Here is a 25,820-nt window from a genome sequence, read left to right as displayed (position 1 = left end):
AACTCAGCAGAAGTGATCCGCAAGCTCAGAAAACGCGAGAAACCTTCTCGCACCTGTTGCTGCGAACCTCATAATTACGTCTCTTGCACCGTCCCTTATTTGTTTCCCTCGGCGTAATGCTCTGATTCATTGGCTTTTCATTCGCCCCCGACTGCACCTCCCTAAGACCCTAACGTCCTTCGAACCTGCCCTTTAAGGGAGAACGCCGTACAAGCCATCAGGCGTTGCCAAATTTCCTTCGACAAATTAAGAATTTTCAGTAAAATTTTGGAAGATTTCTCCTCTACTTTTTTAGACGATTTCGCTCGTAATTTGATGTTTTAAGTCTGAAAATGTCAAGGAAAAATATTCATAACTTTCCTCAAAAATAAATATTTTCTGAGAGAAAATTTGGCAACATTCGAATGCTGATACGGTGTTTTTACTTAGCGCGACAGAAATGGATTGCGAAGCTCCGGAGAAGCTTACTATCCGATTAATAGAGTAATACACTAAAGCAAAGGGCCTTGTTTTACATCGTATTTGCCCGCATTGAATCGGTGTGTAACGAATCAAGCAGAAAAATCGACGATTATTCTTAACACTTTTCATTTTTTTGGTCGGGTGATACCTTGGGTACTGAGTAACAAAATGAGATTGCTCACTCTGAGATATTTTGAATCTTAATCCACTCTTCACACAAGCAACATTATCTGCCGTGACCAACTAACCCTGGAGTTTATACCCTTAAGGAACTGCAGAAATCTTGTGGTGGAGATCGATCCAACAGATGTAGGGAAACGAACTTTGACAAGGAATGAAAATTTACATCGTTTAGATGAGAGAATTAACAATTTCATGTAGTAATATAAAAAAATCTGGGTCATATTTTAAAAATGTAAAGAGTGTGAGCTCATCTAAAGTATCTAATACATGTCTTATCGAATGGCGATAGTCGCAAAAATCATAAAATTCAACCCAATACACAGTTAAAAATACTTCGGGCGACAGGGTCAGATGAAGGGGGTGGCCACATGGGCCGCGGCCCATGGCGGCAAATTTTGCAATTTTTTTAAATGTAGGTATAGAAAATTCGAATTTAGAAAAAAAATTACAAACGAGAAAAGGCGAGAAAATCTCTAATTTTCTGAGAGTATAGTAATTTCTACTCTTGTCGTCTTTCAGTGATACAAGATTAGTCTAGTTAAGAGAGAAACCAAACACGCAATTTGGCCTGGAACGGTGCGACTTAGAGAGAAACGATGACGAGGACTTGAGATGAAAAGGAGAAGCCCTCGGCGCGGCGATCGGCATGTAACACATATTAGCCCCTGCATGACTGCACGAATACTTCACGCATTGCGGCAAACACAGAGTGATCAACTTGAAACGCATAGCGCCTACAAGGCTGCGTGAATACTTCACGCATTGCGCCAAACACGGTGCGGTCTGGGCGGCGCGGCGGCGGAAGTTAAAATCATTGATCCACATTTATGTTTGTTCTTTCATAATTTTTTCGTTCATTTCTTATGAATGGAAGGCCTTGTCCACGCAGAGATAGGTTTACGGAACTTAACTTTCGCGCAAAGTTCCGTGAACTTTTGCTCGTAGTGTGGACAGGGCTTTCCCAAAAAATGTGTTCAGCACAAGTAAACGCGTCTTATGCACCCCTCCCCCGCTGGCTCGTTCATTTGATGGTTTTTATTGATGTTTCAAAACGAATGAGAAGGGGGCGGTAAAATACAGGCGGCCCACGGGCGGCAAGTAGGTAAATCCGGCCCTGTCGGGCGAATATTCTTTTGGTTGGATCAACCAAAACGACTCGATCGATCGAGCAAATTTTTGGTTAAATCAACCTCAGATTACTCCAAGACATCTCAGAATTAAGAAAGAATACTTAATCGCTTACCTTTTGTACACACTCTTCCCAGTGGCATGGCGTAATTGATCGATCATCGGTATTTCCCCATTTGAATTAGTGATGAAGAATCGATTATTAAGGTGTTCGCTGCATACACTCTGTTAATCGATCATTTTCTATAGGTTTAAATGACAGATCAATCGATACATCGCAAAGCACGCCACGCCACTGACTCTTCCTCCCGACTTACGAGTAGCTATCCGAATGGATATTCATTTTGGGGGGTTAGGAAGCGTTTGTATAGGTATGATGATTCGGCAAGTTATAAATTCTTCAACTTAAATCTGACAACGATACCTTCCGACCTTACGAGATCTTATACCGCTTTCCCAAACCGCGACACCTCGTTTTTCACGTTGAGTAAACCGCTCCCAGCAACACTGACCACACTGCAGTGATTCGGTACTTTCAGAGGCCAAATCAGGACGAAAGAGAATATTACAGCATTCAAATTTGATTCCATTCCACTTTTAAGGGGCAAATTTTACTACCGTGTCTGTTAAAGATACAAACCTCTGAGTTTGCTCCTGGGATCGTATTTAAGCGCTGGCACGAGCTTCTTTTTCAAATTTACGAGGGTATATTTCTTCCCACCGCGGCTGCAATGATTCCGAACTCGATGGTCCACTAAGTGCTGATATTGCCCCGCCGATGTTGGCCCGTATTATGGTGCATAAGATATGGTTTTATAGATAGCATCTATTAAATTAGTTTGGCATTCTACACGAGGCAAAATATTACCGGGTGTATTTTTAACACGCCTGACATGACCAGACTCATGCAAGCAGCACCTAACCAAAAACTTGGAAAATGAGAACCAAAGGTTTACATAATTTTTTGTCAAAATTTGATTTAAGTTCCTCCTTTAGTAGCCTAGGTGAGGATCCACATTCACATTGCATGTAAAAATTTTTGACAAAATTTTTCAATCAGGAACTAACCTTTCTTGCTTATCCGTAAAAACGTTTATATGCATAAGAAAACTTATAGTACATCCGTGGCTCTTAAACTGAATCAGAAATTGTAATTCCTAATCGCGAAATGTAGTCCATTTCATGTTTGAGCATCCATTTATATCATTCTCTCCGTGCATTGAATTTGAAAAAAAATTGCCAGCTCCTTAAAAATCTCACGGACAATTTTGAAAGCAAAGAAATGGAGGAATTTTGTTTTATGGAAGTAGCACATTGCCATTCTAAGGAAGAACGCTGTAAGAATATTCGAGATTTGCCAAATTTCCTCTGATAAAACATGAATACTTGAGGAAAGTTATGCATGTTTTTCCTTGAACTTTTCAGATGTTTTAGTTTGAATTGCGAGCGACATTGTCTGAAACTTTTAAAAAAACAAATTCAAAGTCTTCTCAGTGAATCCGTTTTTTATTGGTGGAAATATGGCAACGTTTGAAGCTCATACGGCGTTCTTCCTTTACCACGCCAGCACAGGTGAGCACCTAACGCTGCGCTCACTGTATAAAAAATCTCCAATTTTGCTCGTAAAAGCAAGCACTTCATATACAAATTTCGGCCAAAACCGAGCGTTGTGGACGTGAATATAAAATAAATTTGTGTAACAAATTAAATCAATTTTTTGGAACGAGCCCATTAACTCATTTTGACCCGATTGAATAACATGCCTAGTCTACCTTTTCTGGGTCATCCAGCATTCCTCTCATTTGTAGGCAACAGCTCTCATAGGTCCCTGGAAAAATAAGTAGGATGTTTCGTGATCAAAAATTTCATCAATGAAATCAGTTAACGAGTATATTTAGAATAATCTAACTTCCAGGTCAATTTAAGCCGTTATCCGTAATTAATGCTTCTCAAAGCGCATTAAAAATTACCCAGACCACACTCATTCTTCATGACCTTCGATGGAAACTGTATGAGTTCGAACCTTATCATCATTTTTCCTCTCTCCTCTCCTGCACTCGTAGTAATATCAGAATCGCAAGTAATATATAATTTTAAATGGCGTATCACTCATACATACGTTCACCGGGTTGCGACAATCCATCATAAATTCTTGTTGCTGTTGAGTCAAGTTGCTCGCAATCCATGACGTCTCAGGTATAAGTCATTGGTATGCAACAGTGGACGGAATGAGTAGATTTTTATTGATTTCCCTGGGCCCTTGAGCCTGGTCCAAATATTGAAAATTTAATAGTCGATGGTTTCTTTGGTTTTCCCAGATGTTTGCAAGAAAGATGAGCACTCCTTATCACTGAGTATTTATTTATTTTATGCACATATTTTTTTTTTAAACACCGCTCCTCTATATCGACGGTGTACGTCCGCAACCAAGTATCTCGGTTTGCGACATCGCAGACTTCCTGCCATACTTTATTATGTAAACAGAAAACTATTCAACGGCACTTTTTTAAAACTGTCGTGATTTTTCTTCTCTGTGCGAAGATAATTCTGCAAAAACCTCAAGGAATGGTGTCAATTTGAACTCCTTTAAAAAAATAATACAGAGGTGGAGATTTCCAAACACCGCAAACGAGATACATGGTTGCGATCTTACGCCGTCGATATTTTGGTAGGTATAGCTTCGAATATTAATTATATATCGAGAGGACATTCCCAAGTAATGTCATTGTATGTAGTTAGTAAAGCCGACACCACTTTGAAGCTTGGCGGTTATCAGCATCCGACTAAAACGGCGTAAAAATAAAATCGATGGAGGCGCAGGCGGACATCAATTTGGTACTCGTATCTTTAACCGCCAGCTCCTGTCCTTATCTAACCCCCGGCTGTCATGTCAACTTACTTCCTACCACTTTTATCGTGGATGCAAAATGAATACCGGAATCCGAAACCAGAACCGTGTCACAAACTGAATAATGTTAACCGAGAAGCAACGCATAGATACTCCTTGAAACGGTGCTCCCATTCCATGTCCGTCAAAAGTTCCGGGATTCGGAACTTTTTTGTTCCAATTTCTCCCACTCTCCCACTTTCTTTCTCCACAAAGTTCCGGAATTCCTTTTAAAGTTTATTAAAAGTTCTGGAATTGCTTTTAAAGTTTATCAAAAGTTCCGGAATTCCTTTTAAAGTTTATCAAAATTCCGGAATTCCCTTAAAGTTCCGAGAAAGTTCCGGAAAATGCAAAAGACCCGGAACATTTCGGGAATTTCAAAAGTTCCGGGGAGAAATTCAGGAAAATCTCAAAAGTTCCGGCGTTCGGAACTAGTTCCGGGAAAGGGGAGCACTGCCTTAAAAACATGTTCATGCTCTTTTTCTTTTGCTTATCTGCGCTGAATGTGAATGTAGTGGCGCATTTTCGCCTCAAAATAGGCCTCATTTGACCGGTGAGCCCAATTTTTAAACATTGCTGTTTATATTTTTGAGGAGTCGTATACACTTTTGGTATTGTAACAGAAGAAAATTTTGAGATGAGCAAGCACGGGGAAAAAATTAAAACTTTACACTTTTTCTAAGCGACTCATTTGGCCAACTCACCTTAATTTTAAGGAATCAATTTTGAATTTATCGGCGCGTTTGGAGCGTGGGGCTCAGTGAGGTTTAGAACTCAGACCTGAAGCAACTATTTTAACTCCCGGGAGATCAAATTGCATACTCCTTGAAATGAAGGAACTTAAGCTGTGTCTGGTCCTATGAGATTCAACAGCTTGATGAATAAGCCGTGCTGAGCCGTGAAGCCTTAATAGTCCGCCTTGACTCAGAGCAATTGTTTAAACTCTCTGGAGAGCATATTGCATACCCAGTGAAATGAGGGAGCTTTAGTTGAGTCAGATTATTTACGCACCAATTTACCGGGTTTTTAACTTGCACTTGGTACTCAAAATGTAAACACCAAACACAGTGTTATAAAATTTACCCACTAAGTGAATAATACACTTACTGGGACAAAGAAAACAGACCAAGTGTAATTGTCCTCGAGATTTTCATTAAGTATACTTTGCAGAGAGAGGGAAATTCAATGAAGTTCCTAGAAGAAACCGTCTATTAGTTTTCCACGTATAAAGAATAAAGAAAGAGCGGTTTGCAACGTCATTAACTTTATACCCGCATGTTTGAACAATCACGAGTTTACGAAGTGTGAACTGAGAAATTTTATTATTTTTACTGATGAAATTAATCGTTGATGCATAGCACTCTTTCAATCGCCTCCTGTATGGTTCTGAGTATTTTTCAAAGTGAATACCTTGATAAATAGCATAGAATTGCGCTTTACCTGCAATCTTGAATACTCGGGTGTTTTACAACACTCGATTTGAAGCATTAAGTCCGCGAAGCCCGATGTAGTTCCTTCACTTTGACTGTGAGCAACTTAATCAACTCCCCGGAGATCAAATTGCATACTCGGCGAAATGAAGGAAATCTGAATGGACCCGGAGTTTTGAGGTCTAGCAGTCGAGTGAAAAGATGCGCGCCGTCACCGCGCCGGCAGTTAATTTTTACTTAATTAAGAACTTCGAGACTTAAAGCTCCGAAGATCAAATTGTATATATATGAGGCTAACTTGACAATTTTTGCTCTACCTCTCATTATATAGAAAGTCTCATTCGCTTATTGGTTGAGGGATTTTTTAGCGAACCAAACGCAATGTCGCAAAGATTGTGCAACTTTTTTTTACTTACAAATATGAACTGATCACCTAAACAAGTTTTATCTTTACTCGCAAAAACTATAAATTCAATACAAAAATTACCTTTTTAAATTTAATATTTTGTAAGGTTTCAGTAATTTTATTGCAAGGTATGTAAGTCGCACAATCCTCGCAACATTGGAATGCTTTTGGTTCCTTTTTGCAAAATGCAATCCCTATGTTGTTTCTAAAATGAGCCGGAATTAGTGGTTCCTTATTGCAAAATATAATCCATTTGTGACTTTTCCCGATAATTATGCGGTCGGTACGATATCTTCTAAAACCCTCGAGCCTGCAGATATTGAAGCGCCTAATTTGGAAAGTCTCATTACGAAAATCACCTCTACTTAAATTAGACAGGTGATTGATCTGTTAATCAATGCCCCCCCCCCCTTTCTCAAGAGGCAGGAGGTCAGGTTGAAGCTCTCATTCATAGGGGTAGCGATCGGGCTCAGCACTCAAATTTAAAAAAGCTTCGGAACTGTCCATGGAGACGGACGATGGTATCGGAAGAATAATCGGGCCCGTTTAAACTTCACGTTCGTCACTGAGAGGAGCTATGTCGTGTGATTAATCAGTTCGGAGGGATAATCCTGAGGGAGAGGAACGGGGGGCTCAATTGGTCCGTCTTGGAGAGTGAAAGGAGAGGATCTTATACTTAATAGCTTTGAACTCAGTCCACAACAACGGTCACTATCATTATTGCCAGATCGCCCTAAAACACACCGGGAAAAAAGGTGCTGTAGTAGTGACACTTCAGATGTTAAAAAAATGTGCGACGACTCTTGGATGTTGTCATTAACACTCTGGTGTTAAAGTAACATCCTAGGATGTTGATTTTACATCCTAGAATGTTACTTTAGCATCAGTGTGTTATAGCGACGACATTCAAGCATTGTTAGATCCAGCAAATTAGAAACATTGTCTTTTCTCCATTTAAACCTATGAAAATGTATCGATTTTTAGAGGTGCCAGGTGCTCATGCAAGAATCGATTATTTAGCATAGGTTTAAATGGAGGAAATCCGGCGTTGCCAAATCGCTGCATCCGGTTCTGTATCCAAGCGTTCTCGAACTTTTTTTAACATTTTTTTTTCGGTGCAGGTGCGAGAACACAATGCCGCGGTGAGATAAGCAAATTCCTACCTCACTCCCCTCTTGCTCCTTGATTTCATAGGGACGTCCTCCACAGTGGCGTGGCGTGAATTGCGATGTATCGATTGTTATGTCATTTAAACTTATGGTAAAGAATCGATTATTAAGGTGTTCGCTGCGAACACCCTTTTTATCGATCCTTTTCCATAGGTTTAAATGGCATAACAATCGATATATCGTAATTCACGCCACGCCACTGGTCCTCTATGAATTCAAAATTTGACTATGGTATTCTCCAATAATCCGCTTTTTTAGACTCATGCGTTTAGTCCCCAAATCATGAGCCTGCTTGTTAAAATTTTGAAGAAAATCGAATAGTGCGAATACTTATTGCAACGTTTTAAAAATCCCCGACCATGTCTCATTTTCATTTTTTTTAGGAAAACTATAAAATTGTTTGATGGGTTAGCTGCGCTGGTCACAAAATCGTGTTTTGATGCTTGATTTTAATAGAAAAGCAAAAAATAATAAGATTTGTTAAACCGCAATTTTCTGCGTTCAATAATAACAGAAATATGACGTTTTGAAAAATTCGGTTTATGACGTCATCCACCGCGGTACTCTGTAGTAACACCCTTAGTTTCTTCCACCTTCCTTTCTTCCGAGTTTTACATTGAGTATCCAGTGCAAATGTGCGTCTCACTCTCACTGATGACAGCGGGATAAAAGGAACTAAGGGTGTCACTACCGCGGTGGATGACGTCATTAAACGAATTTTCCAAGCGCGATGATATCTCGATTGACACTGAACATAGAAAGTTGCGGGCTGGACAGATCTTATTAATTTTAGCTGATCCACTCGAAGCAAGCTAGAGTACCTTTACAGGGAGAACGGTCAAGTCGATATTTATGAAGTTAGGTGATGGAACTCTTAGGGTCCGAAAGTCTTTAGTCTTGGCCACTTTGGTTTGATATTTTGAAACTTGACTGAAGGTCTGAAGATTGGCAGTGACATTTTTCGTTTTCAAAGGTCGGCTGTTCTTTCGGACCGTGAGAACTCCATTTTTCGACATGTCCGTATACTCTCCCTCTGAATGTACTCTAATTTAAAGTAACCGAGAAAAAAGACCATTGTGCGGGTGGTTTGAAACATCCTGTACGAGTTGAATTCATAGGAGAGAGCAAGTTACTCGTATTAAATTATTACCACGACGTTTTAAAGCCCGGATACACGCTCAAATTTCCATCAATTTCCGATCAAATGGTGACTGGTGCGCACCATCTACCATCAAATTTTTGCGGTCTGCATAAAGACGGCCATTTTTGTCATAATTTTGATCGGAAATTGACGGAAAGTTGAGCGTGTATCCAGGCCTCTAAGATATTTTTTCAATCATTTTCAAATATTCGCATAACCGATTTTCGTTTTATTTCAGATGTTTCAATTAGTCCCGACGTTGCCGAACTTACCATCGCCTCCGGTGCCGACATTTCTATAAGATGTGAGAGCAACAATAACGTGACTTGGGAGTATCCCGAATACGAAGAAACAGATGTAAGTTTACTTATTTTACTCTTCAAAATCCCTTAATTAATTCATTCTGATCCTTTCATAATTTCAGCGTGCAGTGTTGGATTCAGAGATAATCATTTTATCCAGCATGAAAAGAGCGGATCCTCTTATTAATACCCCTATCTTAATAGATCGTATTCGATACATCAAACTAGAGTACCTGTATAGCGAGAGTATAGACAGATGTGAAACTCCGAAAATCCAGCAGGCCTTCACCGATGCCTCCGCGAATAAAGTTAGGGCCCAGAAATGCAGCCAACCTATGAATTTCAATTATCCAGAGCGATTTACTAATACAATTGTTACAAACCATCGTTTATAAAGCACGTATTTGACTTAGTTTTTGCATAAATTTACTCATTTTTGCGGAAGAACGCTCATTTATATACATTCTTAGCCATCTTGGTTAGAATTGGAATCTGCAGACTGGCAGTGAAATTTTGTGCGCTAGAAGTTGGTTAGAAGGGTGGCTGCACTTTTGGGCCCTAAGCCCTCTACGAGGCGATCTGTCCATACTCTCGCTATATAGGTACTCTACATCAAACGGGTGAGATTGAATCGATATCGATTGGTTCAAAACATAAACATAGCCTCAAAAGTAAATTCAGAAATCTGAGAGAACGGATCTTTTGAAACAGATTTTCTATTCTTTTGAGTACCAAATGCCAATGCAAAGTGAAATTTTCAGGAAATTTCTCATTTTCAGCTTATCCAATTAAAATCCTTACAGTTGGTTTGAGGTTATGTTCTATTGTTTTGAACCAAACGATACATCGAACCGTTATCGAATACGGTCTATTGACGGACCAGTTGGGACATCCCCGTCAATTTAAAACTTCCCGCTCTTTTTCAAATCTGCCTGGGCGGGGTCGCGAACCCCGCGAACACGCGAGGCGCAGTTTTAGTTCTAAGCTGCGCCGCTCCTAGCGCAACGATCGTCTCACAGCTGTGTTTTCCACCTATCATCCATTTTGTGTGTTTTGTGTCCTAAAAGTTATAAGGTCACATTTCACACGGACGTTTTCTAGTCCTTATTCGATTCTAGTGGATAATTCCGGTGTGTTATTAACGATAATGTTCCGTCAAGTCATTTTCCGCGCTGCCCGCAGTGCATATGTGGCCCGTAACTCCACTCCAACCTTGTGCAACCGTAGCCCGTTGAGCACGTCGGCAAGGTTATCTTCAAAGAAAGAAGAAACTGATGAGGAATTCGACTCACGGTACGTTGCTTTCTTTAACCACCCCGACATCGACGGATGGCAAATCCGCAGAGGTCTGACCGATCTCCACGCTCATGACTTGGTCCCCGACCCAGTGATCCTCATCGCAGTTCTGAAAGCCTGCCGCAGAGTCAATGACATCGCCCTGGCCATCCGGTGCTTGGAAGCCACCAGAGTGAAGTGCGGAAGGTTTGAGAAGACCATCTGGCCCTATGTAGTTCAGGAAATCACACCCACATTGAAGGAGCTCGGCATCCCACTTCCAGCTGAATTAGGATACGACAAGCCTGAGTTGGCGTTGCGAGACGTTTTCGACATGTAAAAGTGTCCGCGATCAACCTGTGTAGCTCGTCAGAGGTGCAACCGATTCAGCTTTCCTAGCATTATGAATGATGAACTGGCTTAAATGAATGTTATTTAGTTTTAAAGTCCGCTCTTTTTTTAATTCTGTTTAATGTTAAGTTCTACATTAAATAAATCCTGTAAATAACCAATGGTGTTCGTGAAGTGCTTTCATCCAGCCCCTTGCTGATTCATTCTTGAAGATCTTTGGACCAATGAGTATGTTCTCCTCCATTCTTGTTCCTCATCCAACATCGGTATGTACCCATCTAAAATTTTTGAGTCAACTCTCCGTATCGCAGTCTTCAAATCATGTTCAGAAGAACTATATTTACCTAGTTTTTACTTCTTTCCATTGAGAATCTTGAATTTATTGGGGTCAAGAAAATCAATACATTATAAAGCTTAGATAAGAGCTTTTTTTCATCTGTAGAACACCATGGATCGGGTTATCTGTAGTTAGAAGTGGTTCAGCTTGAGGCTAGAGCAAAGGCATCATACAGGTGCGTTGTCAAAGTAAACTTTCAGGATGCGTTGTGTGCTCAACGCTAACGGGCATCATGTGACCGTTGACTTACGCCTCGAGAAACGCGCTGTCGGTTGTCTCTTTTGACTAGCTAGACACTCTGCCACTGCATGCACAATTACACTTAGAGGTTAGCACAACGCTCTCAACTACCTCCTGAGACTTATGACTTGCTGATTTCCGTTCGGTAAACAGTCCAGGACATCGGAGAATCCAAACGGAGTTGATCAACGCGGAGAGGCTGGAATCGGGTAATTCCATTGCCCAACGGCCCCAAAAAGTTTACTTCGACAACGCAGCTTATGTTGAGACATATGTCAATCTCTGATTACCTCAGAATCAGCAGCACTCAGCAGGTTAATACATGCAGTCAGATGACATCACTGATGAGTGGTGACCTAAACAATACTTGACTTCTGTCTCAACGTACGATGCCTCCACCGAATTCCTACTTAACATTCCTGGCCACTCGAGAAATCGTGTGTAAATGTGTTAGTAATAACTGCCGAGAACAAAGAAAAGCCGCCGGGCTACGTTTGGCGGGTTGCATTCGTTTTCACCCTTACCTACCCTGATTCTATATATCGATTTACACTAAATCATTTTTTTTCTCATTTACAATGTGATTCTGCAGAAAAAAATTTGTTTCTTTCGATAAAACTTGCCTAAATCTTCAACTGAAAGTAAATTCTCTTTCTCAAGAAAGAAAATCAAATTTTTTCAAGTCCCTCATGTACAATCCCAAGTGTTCTCTGCAGTTATGACCATTTAACCTCAAACCAATGACCAGGAATGCCAAGTAGGAATTGCTCCACCCAAGGATTGTGGGTAAACGATGGACGACCACTACTGAAGAGGTATCCATGCGTTCATATGCACTACGTACTTGCAGAGAAACCTTACTCTGTGCTGAACAGATTCTGAATTTTTCAAAAACCCACCTTTTAGAAATTTTAGTATTGACTGTTGGAGTTCTGCTTATGTCAGAATGAACAAGATGGGAGGAGTGTACTACCCAGCGGAACAGTTAATCTGAATTTTAAAATGATTGAATCCGAGACATTTCCATGAAAATTATGAATGCAGAATAAAATTAAGAGGCATTTACAGACAAAAAAAAAAAAAAGGCGACATAATATGAACAAATATTAGGAAGGGATAAAATATGAAACTTTAAAGGCTGATGAGTCCTCAATAACCAAAGTTCGAGATCAAGTTTCAAGCACTTTCCATGCTTGAAACAGTAAGTACTCATTCTATCGCAACCATTTTTTTCTTCATATTTTCATTTAAAATTCATTTTCAAGTACCTATCTCCTTGAAATTTGTTCATGAATATCTCTGAATGAGCATAGGAAAAAAGGAAAAGCATTGATCAGTTTTTCTTCTAAGAAAATATAACAGGAGTACTCAGGAATTATAAAAATCGAGCGAGAAATACAGCTTGCTCCCTTGGTGCATCATAGAACACAAGAAACCCTTACGCCAGAAAAATCCAAAAGCCAAAGTCTTTTCAGAGGTAATAATAAGCAAAATATTTTTCTAGATGTTTGAAAAATCACTTCGATTCGAAACGGAAAAGCATCGGCTTCTGATCGAATTTTTATTTTCACATGAAATTATTTACCCAAGTACTACTTACTCGAAGTTAATGATGGATTTAATACATTTTAAAAATGTCATGTACAATTCTTACTCTCTCTCTCTCTCTCTCTCTCTTTAACAAAATGACAAGGGGCAATAAAAATTGTTTTTACTCAGGAATTTAAGTAAGTTACCTTATGAACGGGGCTTCAATGCATTGTCATGGTGATGTACAGAACATTCAAGGGATTGGACCATTCCTGCTTTTAATATAAAGAAATACTCGATGGAACAGGTGTCAGAGATAAGTCTTTACTTACTTATGCAACTTAACAAAATTATGAAGAAACATAATTATCATTAGTTTTAACTGAATAATGAAATCATTTCATGGCAATGTAGACAAATAAGAGAGCGGCTCAAGAAAGACTCACGCATTTACTCATGTAGGTCTACTTTTGAAGCTCCATTTCATCTTCAGGAGATTGTTTTGATATACTCTCAAAATATTACCAAGGAACTTCTGTCACTCCTCATCCCAGAACTTATGGTAATAGTGCGCAGAGATTTTCATCAATCTTTAAAATGCAGTGTCAATAAAGATCTGGCTACAAGGTCTTTGCAGAAGTATAGCTAACGCAAGATTTGGATCTAAAGGTAACTTGGAAAATTATGAAAATCTAAATTTATGAGGTTGGTACTTTCGTCATTATTTATTTCTCTTTCTTTTAGAAGTTTTGTAGCTTATGTTGCCCACAAACTTGCAGAATTTTTTCCTGAGGTTATTTTTTTTGGGGAACTGATGATTCCTATTGGACGTAAGTAATGTTGATATTCAAAAGGAAACTCCCTCTCTAGTGTAAACTTCTACTTCCATGGAACGAAATTTTCAATGACTAAGATTAATTCTTAGAACATTACGTTCAAGTAGTTAGGTATTCCTTCCTTAGTTTTCAAAGCAATGCAATTGGATCAAGTCTCATCTAGCTCGAATCGAGGAAATGAGGTTTGAAGTTTTATTCTACCATGAAACTCATTTTTGAGAACACAATTTAACGACTATTGACCGTTCAATATATTTATTTTCGACTTGAGTTTTCAATAGATAAGGAAGTATATTCTCAACTCATTTTTTTTTCAAACTCAGTCCAATTCTACGAGAAGTTGGAAGTTTATTTCATCATAACCATAATTAGGTTCTGTGTGATTATAAGTATCTCATGAAACCCTCTCTAAACACCTTAAACGATTTTTCAAAAATCTAAAAATAGTGATAAGACTCAAGTAATTTTTGAAAAAATTTGTGGAGAGAAGAACGAACCCACATTGCATTAATTGCCTGTATTTCTATCAAACTAAACTATGTGTATTAAGACATAAGCCCTGAGATCCATAAGAATATCTGCATAACAGGGCTCATATTATAATGTACATAGTTCCGTTTGGTAGAAATACGTCCAATTTTGAAGAGAGATTTGAAATTAAAATTCTCATCGAAAGTCTCGAACAACATACAACTGAATTTATAATAATATGTGGGTTTGTCCATCCTGCCCAGCTTGTTCCATATAATTTTAGTAATTGGAGAAAATAAACATTATGTTTCAGGAAAGTTCTTCTAGCATTGAAATCAAAGAGAGCCAAGAAAATGGGAAAATTGTCTCAGTACTGTTCCTGCATCGAGCGTCCTATCTTGACACAGGTTTCTTCAGCTGCAAGAATAAACATGATCTAAAGCAAGAGGCCAAAATCTACATTTATGTCAGAGGTAAGTAAGTATGTCAAACTCGATGAAGAGTAAACTGGAAGTGGAAACAGTTACAAGTTATAATTTTTTTCATAAAACTAGCTGAAAAATCGAACCATTGTAGACAGTGGAGGGGGGGGGGGGGGGGGCAACGTATGTATAATTCCTGAAAAATGAGTACATTTTCTCTTTTAGAGGAGAACTGCATTTTGCATAATAGCTACCTATGGGGTAATTTTCCCTGTTTCTCAGGCTGGAATTTTTTTTCTGAATGTTTGGAAGATGCACTTAAAAGACTTCAACTTAAAATCAATAATCCTCAAAAAAATGGTATCATTTTCTGTCCTCTCATTGTAAGCCATGATATTAACCTTTCCAGAAAAGAACATGAATTGAGTGAGACAATAATTTAGATAAGAAGGTACTTATGGAAAACTCAAATTAGTTTTCTTTTTTCTTTTTTTTTTGCCGATTCTTTTTTTACAAGATAATTAAGCTCCTAATTTTCATGATTTATAAAGTTCATCTGCAAAAAATATACAGAATCTCATATTACCTATAGTTTTCTCATCGAAATAATAAATCTCAATTGCAATTCAAATTAAAAACTTGGGGCATTAGAAAAGGTGATTGAGTAACTCTATACCACAGAACCTCAACCATCATTGTCTTCATTCTCTTTTCAGATAGTGAAAAACTCCTTGCTGTGAGTGATACTTTAGTATTTCTAACGCAAAACGAGTATGGTGCGGTTGTTATTCCGTGTCGACCAACATCGCCAGATGTCAACGTGTCTCTTCTCAAAGATGGCGAAGAGGTAAATACACTCACCTCAATATTTCCAAATCGTATTAATTGTAATAACTTTCTGTAAAACCATGTTCTTTTTCTCTTTACACCAAGCTTTTGTCTCCTCAACCAAGCACTGAGGCGCTTTTTGTTTACTTAAACAGTCATTTTTGTCTTTGCAACATACATCTGGGTTACAACGGTTTATTCTTTATCTCATTTTTAAAACATGTTTAAGATCTTCATAACAGCATTAAGCTCTCTCTACAGTATGTAGGTATCTCTAAAGTCTGACAGAAAAGGTCAGAATGAGACTTATCCTACTTCTCTCTCAATATAGGTATCTCTATCTAAATCATGCTTACATATTTGACACCGGTGCCAACGCTCACTTGCTTTTAACGCACTTTGGTTCTGCCATTTGCTTTTCCCAATATTACACTTCAGCTTACTTTATCAATTTACATCTCAATTCAAATGCTAGGGTTAAACTAATTTTAGGACCCTTTTTCCTGGTTTTAGCCTTTTTATTTCGTTGAATAATTAATACTTGAAGAAAAAAAGGTTCACATATTTTTGTCATTAGCAGTGAAATTATTGCCGAAACTTCTTCATGTTTGGTTCCATGTGTAAAAATTATTTATTTGAAAAATCAGGCAATTTTTTCCTGTTGAGTCTGTAGACAGCTTGTTGAACCCCATCACAGTGATGCCCGATCATCCGATTACCAGTTATCATACCTACTTGGTCAAAATTGAGATTTTGGTCGAAAAAAAGTTAGCTGATGCAACAAAAATCTGTTTTATGGGCAAAATTTGATTGTTTACTGCCATGTTCTTTCGTTTTTCTTTCCAACTAAATGACCAATACTGTAGAAAAGTGGCCAAGTTTTTGCTTCTTGGTTACAAACTGAGCCTGAAATGGCACGTTTTCAGTTTTTTTGGTTTCAAATTTCAATTATCATCAATCGCCTTTGTCCTCGCCACAGATTGCAAGATAACCGGGTCATTACTTTACTTAAAATTTCACTGCGATTGCAAAAATAATGATACATCGTTGCTTTCAAACTCATCTCTTTTAAATCATGTTTTTACGTCCATGGAGAACCTAGAACTTGAAAGTTTTAAGAGGTTGAGGTATAAGTTGGTATTGGTGTGAGAAATGATATTATTAAGTACCTTATCAAAGTTAAAAGAAGGAACAATGATGTAGAAAATCCAGAAAAAGCTCATTTTTCCATAGTAAATTATTTCCAGTTCTAATTTCTCCTGTTAGTTCACCATAGATTCAAACCGAGGGACAGTAGACAAGGTACAAACAGCAGCACTCTGTCACATGTTTTTATTTCAAAATTGTCACTAAAAGATTATTCATACAACTAGATGTTTGGATACCAACTCCTGAAGAAGATACAAACTAAGTATTCAAAATTATTAAAATAGGAAAAAAATGATGTTGTATCGTCACCTCTTGCATGAAAGAATTTATCTTATCTGTGTTGTTTTAGTATCTCTACGAACTTATTATTTTCTATGGGAAATTTGTTTACAAATTATTCTGAAAATCACAGACTCGATTTTTACAAAGGTAAATGACAGTCACCAGAAATTTTAATAAAATTCATGCGACAGTTTTCCTATAAACAAAAAACAAGCAAGACGTAGGTAAGAAAATACATTCCTTCTAGCCGAAGACGACAATCATTTTGCAATTAGGAACTACCATTCCTGGCTCGTCTGTAAAAACACTCATGTGTACAGGGAAACTATTGGCACCTACGTTGCTGCGAAACTGAGCCAGAAATTGTAGTTCTGAATTGCAAAATGTAGTCCATTTGATCAGTGTCAGTGTCAGGCATGCATGTGAACATCTTGCTGAAGAGTTGATCTCCAAACTTTTTGTTGTAAAATTCGCTTTCTAAGTAAAATTTTGAATAGGACACATTCAGTGTAATAATTTGATTTGTACCTTGTCTGGTTGCTTTTTTTAATTACCTCATGTCTCCTTTTATACTTAATTGAATCACATTTTGCAATAAAGAACCACTATTTCTAGCTCATTTTAGAAACAACAAATATGCCATTGGTTTCCCTATGCAGAAATGTGCTTTTATGGGAAAGCCAGAGACAGTGGTTCCTTATTGCAAAATATCATCCAAGTGTACTTAATTGTGACTGTCTGTGCGGAAAGGGAACTGAAAAATTCATAAAAAAAAAGTACTAAACACTTCTATTCAGATTACATCTTAACATTAATTCACAGTAACATTTTAGTACAAAATATGCTGAGGTATTGTCGACTCCCACTTGAAGGAGCTCCCACTTGAACTTAAATTCCAATTTTCTAACCCCATTTTAAGGGGAGTACACTCCAGTATTTAACTTTATAACATCCCTTTTCGTGCAGATTGTTATGATTTGTGTCATAATGCTCTCTTTGACATTGTTTTTAACCTTTGGTGATTGTTACTAACTCTAAATTAAGTGTGTGGTGTTCGGTGTTTGGGGAAGGTGAATGCACAACATGGGTTCTATGAAGGATCGGTGGTGGTGTATGATCCCAAGGAGGGGTTTAAATTTCAAAGTGCTCCCCGAGTTCTCACCGGCTTTTACGAGTGTGTTGGAACTAGGAATAACATCTCTGATAGCAAGTACGCCAATCTGCACATTATGAGTAAGACAATATATAGCTTTAACCTTTATCTATTACTTTGTAGGTTTTGCTTTTCCTAAGAAAAGTGTTACGATCCACAGTTTTTATATTTACAATATAGGTGTTTTAAAAGCTTGGAAGTATCTATAAATGAACATGGAAAACAATCAGCAATTTTTAATGTTCCGCAGAGAATTATAACGGAGCTTGTAAAATTTTTGCAGGTAAAATTTTGCTGTGTCAGGATTTAAAACCCATGCCTCTTTTGAAAATACTGATTTCTGGATCATGCCATTTTTCTTAGGAAAGAGTGGTTTGATGACGGCTTTAAATTGAAGTTAAGTGTCTAATATCAAATAAAAATTTCACTCCAATTGTCAAATTAGTTACACCAGTATTTTCTGTTCCTGGAGTTTTTTTCCCTTAAAGAACTGACTCTTAGCCTCTTCAAGCTCAATATTTGCCTTCGTGTAATGCTTCAAAATTATCAATCTCAGTGTGTCATTAAAAAAGACCATTTAACATGGAAACATATTCCTGAGAAAAGATCTCTGAATACTAAGCGCATTAATCATTGGCAAGCTTTAGTTTTTAGGGAATTTTTTTAATCTTTGCATAAAAATTTGCTGACCTCAACACATCATTTTTTCTTGTATATGTTCCTTTCTCTCTCCCCCCCCCTCTCTCTCTCTCTCTTTAAGGAGGGGGGGGGGGGGGTGATTTTCTTCTTTTATTAAGAAGAGGAACTGAGATTGATATTTTTGAGTAAGTTTGCAAGAGCTTAATTTCTCATTTTTTTGCATATGATTTTCCAGTGCTTTTTTGTGTAGCTGTTAAGGAAACGCTATTTTACGTTGTCTATTTCACCAGAATATTAATACAATTCTTGTTAGTATTATTCCTGAGTATTTTAAAGGTCTTACTCGTTTTAGTAACATGCTAAGCAGTATTGTTTGCAAATACTTATCAATCCATCTGATAAACAACCAATCAAAAATGGCAAACAGAAAAACAATTTTTACAAATTTTTTCTCAGAATTCCCAGTCTTCTTCCCCAAAAAATGTAACGTGGGAAAGTACACTTATTTAAGTTAAGCATTCATCTAATGAATTGGAATAACTTTGAATGATTGATATTTTCAGTTGCCAGAAGCAAAGTTTGACCCGTACATTGGGTTCACAATAGATAATCCGACGGTTCGCGACTCAGGTATTGTTAGTTGTGAAGCATCGCGCAAGAACGTTAGCTCTAGTCAAATCTTTAACATTCGTATCGATAGTAAGTGCGAGTCATTTTATTGGATTTTATCTTCACTGGTTGTGGTTTGACTCATCTGCTCATTAACTCATCTCATGCTAACACTTATTTCCATCCAGGGTAAAATTATGAACCCTGAACTATGCTGTAGTCACTGTTTGATCAGTATTTTATTGATGGCTTCATTCTATCAATGTCCATCGCTCATTTTCTTAGATTTTTTTTGTATGTGAGAGCCAAATAAAGAACTTACTTCTGGTTTTTTAGCTCGGAAATCGATAAACAAATTCAACAAGCGCACCTATTACATAGCCTTACATTTCATTTTGAGAGGAGAAATTGTAATCAGAACCAGTAAAAATCCGTTGCTAATAGAGACAAACTTTCAAGTTCTGCGAAATTCATCCATGAGCTGTATGTGCATTTCTTGCCATTAAATTCTTTTCTTACAAAGCCTATGATGAATCTTAATTTGTGTATGCAACGGAAAGTGTATTCAAATGAAAGTAATTCATCATGAAGGAACAGAGTTTGAAGATAATGAGTCTTGTCCAGGCTTCCATGTAGCACTCACCATCTTTCATACTCCATCAATCAATAACTGTGCTGTTTCAATAGGTCTCTTTTCTTTTTGCTCTTAAGGAGATCATTTTTAATCACTCATTACCAAGGTTTTGTTTTCCGATGAAGTTCATTATCATGCCTGTACTGAAGCATCTTTCAGTTTATCACAGTTATAACTTTAACCTTAACTCTGTTTAGTTATTTATCAAATCACTAATGTCTGTAAAAAATAGTACAATTTTTTTCTTTTTCTTTTTAGCACACTATTGTCCTTAACTATCATACCTAGAGAGTCTACCTTGAGTACATTAAGTTCATGGCGGAGTCCTTTAGAAAGTGGCGTCAATGTGAATTTATCAAACAGAAACCAAATTCTATCATTCTTTCAAATACATAAGTTCCTCGACACTTTTTTGTTTGTATCATTAATTCACTAAGAATTGGCCGTTATCTTATGATTTTTTCTTCTCTTTAATTCGTTCATTTATTTTTTTCATTTTTTTTTCTTTCTTTCTTTCTTGCTTTGTGATGTCTCACAACTAACATTGCTTAGTAGACTTGTATCTTGAAAACATTTTTTTAAATATTTTATCTCATTTTTAATTTTAATTTTTCTATTTATTGGTGAGGTTTTTTTAGAATTTTACTTTACACTTTTGGTGCTATTATAAGAGGAGTAACAATATTCTTAGTTCGTTCAAGTATCTTTGGTGTAGGTACCTTTTTCATTTTAAGATTGACTACTGCACCTGTCACCATCATTGTGGAAGGCCTCATGAAAGATTCCTCTAAATTCATGTGATATGTATGTATGAGCCGCTTTTACAGCGCGCTTAGGGCGTTCTGCGATGCCTACCCGCCACAGGAATCTGTCTTGTGACAACTGAGTCAATTAACAATGCATAGCTAACTTAAAGGAAAAAATGCAGAAATCACTGAAGGCACCAAAAATATTATAAAATGACCCGAAAAATCCTTATCAAGTATAGGCACTCTTAAAGATCACAGGTTTTTGGAGGTATCTTTCATCTACCTCTCCTTTCTGCATTCAGAATTGTGTCCAGGAGGTTTCTAATGCAGTCAATCCTCACCAAATCAGAATGCAGCAGGACCAAGGGTTCATTCCGACTTAGCAGGGGCTCCGAGTTAAGCGGACTTTGTATACATTGGCAAAACGAAAAACAGGTGTAAGCCATTACTATCGAGTCAGCAGAGTTTCCAACTTACAAAGGCTTAACTGTAATTTTTGTCGGTCCTTCATCCTGGATAAGGTTTTTAGTGCTCATGTCAGTTGTCATTTTTATCTTGAGCCCAATCCGGACGAAGTCTTTTTCATATTTTGATGAGTAACTCAAACCTTGTGTGGCACTCTTGCTCTTTGAAATTTTGCTCAATTTGTATTTACTTACTCTCTCTTTTTCTTGTATAATTTCAGCTCACACAGATACTGTTCCAAAGCCTTTTATCAATTCAACCAAAGCTAGTCATATTGTAATTGGTCATGATGTAGAGCTCGATTGCTCGGTCACAGTAGGAATTGATGTTCGCATCTATGTCGACTGGATCCTACCTAGAGATGAATTACTCAACGTGAGTTAAGCTTGTCACTTGTCTCATCTTGATAATGTATCATCTCTCTCACCCTCGTAGCAATGACTGTTGAATATCATCTTGAGAAACTTGTAAATTTAACAAGATAAATATACTAAAGAAAAAATTTTAAAGTGTGCAAATCGAGTATCCATAAGAGATCTGCAACAGTTAATCTTGGTAACTCTTTATAAAATTCTTGTGTTTTTTCCAGTTTCATATGTTGCACATTCAGCACCATTGCCAGCTTTCTGTTTGAATTTTATACTTTTTGTCATTTCGGTCTCATTTTTACTCCCTTTATTTCTGCAATGAAGTAGAAAATTTCCCTGAAACTCTCATCACTTGAATTTTATTAACTTTTTAACTATAATCTCTCATCAAAAATTTGTATTTTACCTGTACTGGTAAAAAATTTTGCTGCGCTGAAAACAAAATTTCTTCACAAGAATACCTGTAAATTTTCCCCATGCATGACTAGTCTGTAGATATATTCAGTGCAAGAGTGCCAATAATCATTCCAGATCTTGAGTTTCAAAATGAAAAATTTTTGATCGATGAAGCCTTTTTTGAAGTTTTTCTAGCAATCATTGTCTAACAAGTTACCAATCAAGCTTTTATACTCAACCTTAAAACAATAGCTCCTAAAATCACAGATTTTTATCTATGTAATAATGCCAAAATATCATTAAAATTTCTAGGGCAATAGATCCCATTACAAATCCACTTAAGTGTTATTACCTAGAAAGATTATATAGAGAAGGAAAGTATCTCCTTTTCTGCTAAAATGTGTATCCCTAATTTGAAACATTTTTGCGTGATAAATATAGAGAATCTTATGAATTTCAGGATAGCCGTGTGAAAATTGGAGAAGACTCTACCAAGAAAGTGGAGATTAATGGTGTCCATTCAATTGTTGGACACAAATCATTGGTAATAAAAAATGTTACGGAAGCTGACCAGGGTGTTTACATATGCTCGGTCACTGACCACTCCAGCAAGAACAGCAAATCAGAATTCATTTTGGAGACACATTGTAAGTATAAAATTATTTTCTATACATGCAGCAGAGAAGCTTTAAGAGTTAATCACAATGGGTCAGTTGTGCTAGTCACCAAGTTGAGTTTTGAGGATTTCAGATGAAAGAGAAATACAAAAAATAATTGCTGAAATCATTCATGGGTCTGTTTTACACAAGAGACTCAACCAAATCAATAGATTTTTTCTCTGTAAAATTTCAACCAATTCAAACAGCGTATCAGAAATATGTAAAGCACATTCTGTAGGTAATGCACAATTTGCATTGAGCATCTCACACTCTTAAAAATTTACTGAATTCCGAACACTTTTTTCAGAGTTGCGGAAAACTAGATCAGCCCAGAGAAAGATGTAAAAAATCTAACCAAAATTCTTAAAAAATGACATATACTACTATCAATTTCTGTGATGTGCATATATGATTCTGATCATTCTAAAGCATTTATTTACGATGCACATAGCTGGAAAAAAAGTAAACCCTAATGGTTTAAAACAGTGGAATGCACGTGTGAGAAAAATTATATTAGTGCTTTACAAAGTATTTTGTTTTTTTTTTAAAATTAGGTTCGTTTTTTTAACATCTCTCTGTAGACAAACCTAAATACTGGTAACTAAGAAAAAAGTGTCCTCAACATGGATAAATTTGCAAATGCATAGTACAGACTACGCAAATTGAGCATTTCAGGAGTGTTTTGTTAACATCTTTAATATGCTTGGTATGATTTTTGGATGATTTTTCCCCTCAAAAGTCCACTCAATTGAAAGTCTGCATCTTTCGTGTATGCTTTGAATCTGCAGGGTATTTGCCTCATGATACCTTTACACTCATCTAAAAGTACCAATTAAGTCGTGAATGTCATTGGGAAACTTATATGTTGATTTGGTCTTTTTTCTCAGCGGCTGATGATACGTACCTGAATCTGACACTGCAAGGAGATGTCCATGAAATCATTCAGCCTGCAGGAACACAAAGCATTCAGTGGATTGTGCTTGTTGCCGCTCATCCAGAGCCAGTCCTAACATGGTCAGTCTCTCTTTTTCTTTTTAAGATCCTAAATATTATTATTTTTAAACTTGCTGCTTATCCTGCCCAAAGGTTTCCATAATTTATCCTCTCAATCAATAGGCTTTACCTATAACTTTATATATATACCAAGACCAATCCACACAGGTCAGTCATTGCGCATCTTTTTGAAATCCACTTCCCCACCCGACCCTAACTTGGCGGCACTCAATGCTACGTCACAATGGGTGCTCCCATAAGAAACACATTGCAGGCACTCAATACTGCGTCTTTGCGCTGTAGAGTTCCAAAACTCGTCCTTGAGAATGACTGACCTGTGTAGATTGGTCTTGATATATACCTTACTTACCTAAAATGGAACACTGATGTTACTTAGTTTTAAATGAGAGCTATTTTGGAATGATGCTAAAATTTCTCTGACAACTCAGCTTGGCACATTATTTTAAAAGAATTTCAATCCTCATTTGATTAGAGGCAAATAAGAACTATTCTTTATGTGACTTACTTTTACACTCTCATGAATGACCTAAAACTCATTGTTTTATTTTTTAGGTTCAACCCTGAAGGTAAAGAAATCATGTTAGGTTCCTCAAGCTCAGGAAAGTACAGTGTGATGTCAGATTTATTCACCACGAAATTGGTCATTAAAAACTTGGCGGTCCATGACTCAGGCACTTACAGTCTTGTTGCCGATAACAGTGCTCATAAGCGGCAGCTGAATGTATCTTTGTTTGTCCAAGGTAGAACATATACCCCATTTTCCAATAATATCTACAGTATGATCACTGCTAAGATGAGGAGGAATGCTGTATGAATTAAAACAATTTTTTTAGTAGGCATGAATTCGAAACAAAATCATGATACTCGGCTCAATGATGAAGACAGATAAGGCATATCGACGGTGAAAGTCGGCAATCACATAACTCGGTTTGTGACGTCGCAGACTTCCTGTCATACTTTATTTTTTAAATGGAAAACTACTCAATGGCAATTCTTTAAAACTGTCATGATTTTTCTTCTCAATGCGAAGAAAATTCTGCAAAAACTTCAAGAAATAATATCAATTTGTTCTCCTTTAAAACAATTATGTAGAGACGGAGATTTTCAGACACCGCAAACGAGTTATGTGATTGCCGACTTTCACCGTCGATATCTTCATTGGATTTAGAGACGTGGGGAGGGTGCATGCTCCATACTGCCGTGCTAAAGAAGAACGCCGTATGAACCTTTAGGTGTTGCCAAATTTCCTTTGATAAAACACGAATTTTCTAGAAAACTTATGAATATTTTTGCTCTAGTTTTTCAGATAATTTTGTTCACAATTTCATCTAACGGTCCTGAAAATTTCAAGGAAAAATATTCATAACTCTCTTCAAATGTAAAAATTTTATTGAGGGAAATTTGGCGACTCTCGAATGTTCATACAGCTTTCTTCCTAATAAGGCAGTATATGCTAAAGCTCCATAATGGATAGGCTATAATGGTTGCCTGCTGTATGTCCAGGAAACTTGATCCGCATGGGGCATGCTTAGTGGTTATCCCTATTCACCGCGTATACTTGTGTAGCATCTACATTTGGTGGCCCATACAGCAAGCAACCTCCTGTAAAACTAGTTGGATGCTCCGTATGATTTCAGCAGACTTCGCTTGCTGGCAAACAAAAATGTTGATTTTAAATGATAATTTCCAAAAATCAGAATCTGGAGCTGCACTTTGAATTTGAAAATTTTCCACAAGCTCTACTCCAAAGTTTGCCGATGAAGCATGTATTGTTAGCATCGATTTGTAACCCTGTCTAGTGATTTAATGTTATTTTTCAGTGGAAGGCACAATTTAAAAAAAACCTGTTTTTAAACTAAATCAAAAATCACAACCAATACCTGTTATCGCCTAATCGTTTTTTATCCTCCAATTTCAGACAGGCCAAGTGTCAAATTGTACAATGAGCAAGCTTACTATCTTGCAGGCACTTCACGCCGCATCGAATGTGCCACCATCGCTTACCCTCTTCCTCGAATCACGTGGACCATGAGCAGCTGTTCCTCTTACCCTAACTGCAGTGATGAAGCGTATCCTCTTCCTGTAAGTTTCCATGCCAGGTGGATTCATCAGTTTTAAGCCACTCAGCCTTGCTTGGATCAGCAATACAGCAATCTTACGGTCTTTGTTGGCACATGAGTACAAAGAGAAGTTTTTCAGTATCTGCCGTATTCTTTGGTCTCATTTTTTAGAGGATAATTGCGGTTTTAAATTTTTTGCTGTCTTATGGCAAATAACAGGATCAGCAATCATTGCCATAATTTAT

The 25,820-nt window shown here is 37.3% G+C and overlaps 2 protein-coding genes across 4 annotated transcripts in view; both read left to right on the top strand.

The window, feature by feature from the left end:
- Pvr (PDGF- and VEGF-receptor related) overlaps positions 1-25,820 on the top strand; it is a 77,124-nt gene that overhangs the window by 26,333 nt on the left and 24,971 nt on the right. For 2 of the 3 annotated variants that reach the window (XM_072302661.1, XM_072302662.1), the window contains exons 2-10: positions 9,045-9,163; positions 14,462-14,621; positions 15,287-15,417; positions 17,900-18,062; positions 21,299-21,453; positions 22,303-22,489; positions 23,389-23,515; positions 24,068-24,255; positions 25,434-25,597. In XM_072302661.1, coding sequence (XP_072158762.1) covers positions 9,045-9,163; positions 14,462-14,621; positions 15,287-15,417; positions 17,900-18,062; positions 21,299-21,453; positions 22,303-22,489; positions 23,389-23,515; positions 24,068-24,255; positions 25,434-25,597 — 1,394 coding nt within the window. Of the gene's footprint in view, positions 1-9,044; positions 9,164-14,461; positions 14,622-15,286; positions 15,418-17,899; positions 18,063-19,184; positions 19,321-21,298; positions 21,454-22,302; positions 22,490-23,388; positions 23,516-24,067; positions 24,256-25,433; positions 25,598-25,820 lie in introns of all 3 variants that reach the window. The other variant, XM_019044033.2, reaches the window with a different exon arrangement.
- Positions 10,118-10,895, top strand: COX5A (Cytochrome c oxidase subunit 5A). Its single transcript, XM_019044035.2, has one exon. The coding sequence runs from the start codon at positions 10,256-10,258 to the stop codon at positions 10,721-10,723; it is 468 nt and encodes a 155-aa protein (XP_018899580.1). The 5' UTR covers positions 10,118-10,255; the 3' UTR covers positions 10,724-10,895.

This window comes from Bemisia tabaci, chromosome 7 (genome assembly GCF_918797505.1).
Source record: "Bemisia tabaci chromosome 7, PGI_BMITA_v3".
In the NCBI taxonomy this organism is placed as follows: Eukaryota; Metazoa; Arthropoda; class Insecta; order Hemiptera; family Aleyrodidae; genus Bemisia; species Bemisia tabaci.
Note: the sequence above shows the minus strand (reverse complement) of the source record. Positions and strands in the feature narration are given on the sequence as shown.

Bases quoted from the DNA above. Each gene is read 5' to 3' on its own strand.
- COX5A (XM_019044035.2), top strand. From the start codon at position 10,256: ATGTTCCGTCAAGTCATTTTCCGCGCTGCCCGCAGTGCATATGTGGCC.